This window comes from Lycium barbarum, unplaced genomic scaffold, assembly GCF_019175385.1.
Source record: "Lycium barbarum isolate Lr01 unplaced genomic scaffold, ASM1917538v2 unchr_scaffold_75, whole genome shotgun sequence".
NCBI classification, from domain to species: Eukaryota; Viridiplantae; Streptophyta; class Magnoliopsida; order Solanales; family Solanaceae; genus Lycium; species Lycium barbarum.
The window spans coordinates 30,001-32,500 of NW_026843527.1; the positions used below are offsets into that span (position 1 = coordinate 30,001).

Consider the following 2,500-nt stretch of genomic DNA (forward strand, 5'->3'; position numbering starts at 1 on the left):
GGTGGTCAGATCTCCGACCTTGGGCAAGCCAGTGATGAAATCTAGCGAGACACTTTCCCAAGGCCTTGCTGGGACAGCTAGAGGCTGCAGCAGACCCGCCTGGGTCAAGCGATCGGACTTGTCTTTCTGACATACTAAGCAAGTCCTCACATACTGAGCGACGTCATCGGCCATCTGGGGCCAATAATATGCACGGCGCAGCAGCGCCATGGTCCTTTCCTCTCCCGGATGGCCTGCCCAAAGAGTATCGTGGCATTCCTTCAGAAGGGTCCTCCGCAAGTCACCTCCCTTAGGTACATAAAGACGGTTCCCTTTGACTCTGAGAAACCCATTTTCCATATAAAACTGGCGAGTTTTTCCCTGCTCTGTGAGGCTAATCAAATGTTGAGCAGCAGGGTCCTTGGGGAGCCACTCCCTTATCAGATCTTTTATGGGTGTGGAAACTTCGCTTCCCCTAAGGGCGGCGAGTAAACACACCGACGCTAAGTCAGCCCTTCGACTCAGCGCATCAGCAACCTGGTTAGTCTTCCCGCTTTTGTATTCCAAGTTAAAGTTGAACTCTGCGAGAAGTTCCTGCCATCTGGCCTGTCGCCCGTTCAGCTTTGGCTGGGTCATGAAATGACTGACAGCCGTGTTGTCCGTTTTCACAACGAACGGGGTCCCCAACAAGTAGTGCCTCCAAAGGCGTAGACAATGGACGACAGCCAATAGCTCTTTCTCATGGGCAGCATAGCGACGCTCTGCATCCTTCATTTTCCGGCTCTCATAAGCAACCGGTGCCCATCTTGCAACAGCACCCCACCCAAGGCGAAGTCTGAGGCATCAGTCTGTACTTCAAAAGGCCTGGCCATATCAGGAAGGGCCAGACTGGGCTGCTAGACATAGCCTTTTCAGCAAATCAAGGCCTCCTGACGCCTGGGAGACCAATCCCACGGCGTGACCTTCTTCAAAAGTTCTGTCAACGGCACAGCAATGAGCGATAACCTTCACGAACCGGCGATAGAAATTGCACAAACCAAGGGAATGACCTCAAGCCATGAATATCCTTGGGCGGCGGCCAGTCCGCAATCGCCGAATTTGTGTCGTCGTCCATTCTGATTTCTCCTTGGCTGATCGTATGCCCAAGGAATTGCACTTGTGGCTGGGCAAAGGTGCATTTCTCCCGCTTGACGCACAGGTCGTTCTCCCTTAATACTTGAAAAACCTTGCGAAGATGCTCCATATGTTCTTCCAAACTGTTGCTATATACCACGATGTCGTCGAGGTAAATCACAACAAACTGATCAAGAAATGGGTGGAAGAGTTTGTTCATGAGAGTACAAAAAGTAGCGGGTGCATTAGTCAAGCCGAATGGCATGACCAACCATTCGAATGCTCCATATCGAGTCACACAGGTTGTTTTAGACTCGTCGCCCTCGGCAATACGGACTTGATAATATCCTTTCCGCAGATCCATCTTGGTGAATACCTTGGCTTGTCCCAAGCGATCAAACAAATCAGCGATTAAGGGAATGGGATATTTGTTTTTCACCGTGACCTTGTTAAGGGCACGATAGTCAATGCATAGCCTCAACGTTCCCTCATGCTTCTTCTGGAACAACACTGGTGAACCATACGGAGATTTTGATGGCACTATAATCCCTGCGTCCAACATTTCCGTCAATTGCCTCCGAAGCTCGGTGAGCTCGGGTTGTGACATTCTGTAAGGTGCACGAGCAGGAGGCTTCGCGCCCGGCACCAGCTCGATCTCATGATCCACATTCCTCCTTGGCGGCAAGCGCTTTGGCAGCTCCTGTGGCATCACGTCTTCGAACTCCTTCAGGAGCTTCTTCACGACCATAGGCATAGGCCCAGAAGAACGCACCATATCCTCCATACACAAGGTAGCCAAGAACGTGTGCTCTTGTCTCTTGACTCCTTTGTTCAGTTGAAATGCGGAGATGTTCCCGTCCTTCATCTTTCCTGGTAGTGCAGGGATGAGACAAGTCTTGGCCCCATTTATTCCCAACACCAACAGTGCATCCGCAAATGGAAACGGGATGACATAATTTTCCCGCATGAATTCCAATCCCAGTATCAGCTTAAAGTCGTCCATGATGACAATGGACATATTCATCTTTCCCTCTAGAGAACTCAACTTGAACGGCACTCCCTTTGACGCTCCCCCAACTGGTATGGCGGGGGAGTTGATTGCTTTGACGCGACCCCGGCCTTTCTCCACCACAAGCCCAAAATACTCCACCTCAGTGGAAGCTAGATAGTTGTGGGTAGCACCTGTGTCCACCATGGCCCTAACGGGCTTACCATTCACTCGCATATCAACGAACATCAAAGTTTTGCTTTTACTAACATAACGTTGGAGTTTCTCTTTTGGGGCCTTCTTTGTGGCAGCAGGAGTAGGATCTTTCTTCTTGCGAAGGCTGGCACTAGACTCGCCCTCTTCTTGACATATGGCATTGAGAAATTGAGTGAAGGCACCCATGGGTTCCTCCATTTCCTC

At 50.6% G+C, this 2,500-nt stretch overlaps 1 protein-coding gene across 1 annotated transcript in view; it reads right to left on the bottom strand.

The window, feature by feature from the left end:
* Positions 1–958: 958 nt before the first annotated feature.
* Positions 959–2,500, bottom strand: part of LOC132625764 (uncharacterized) — a 2,727-nt gene continuing 1,185 nt past the window's right edge. The window contains exon 1 of the mRNA XM_060340353.1: positions 959–2,500. This exon is cut by the window's right edge and continues 1,185 nt beyond it. Coding sequence (XP_060196336.1) covers positions 959–2,500 — 1,542 coding nt within the window.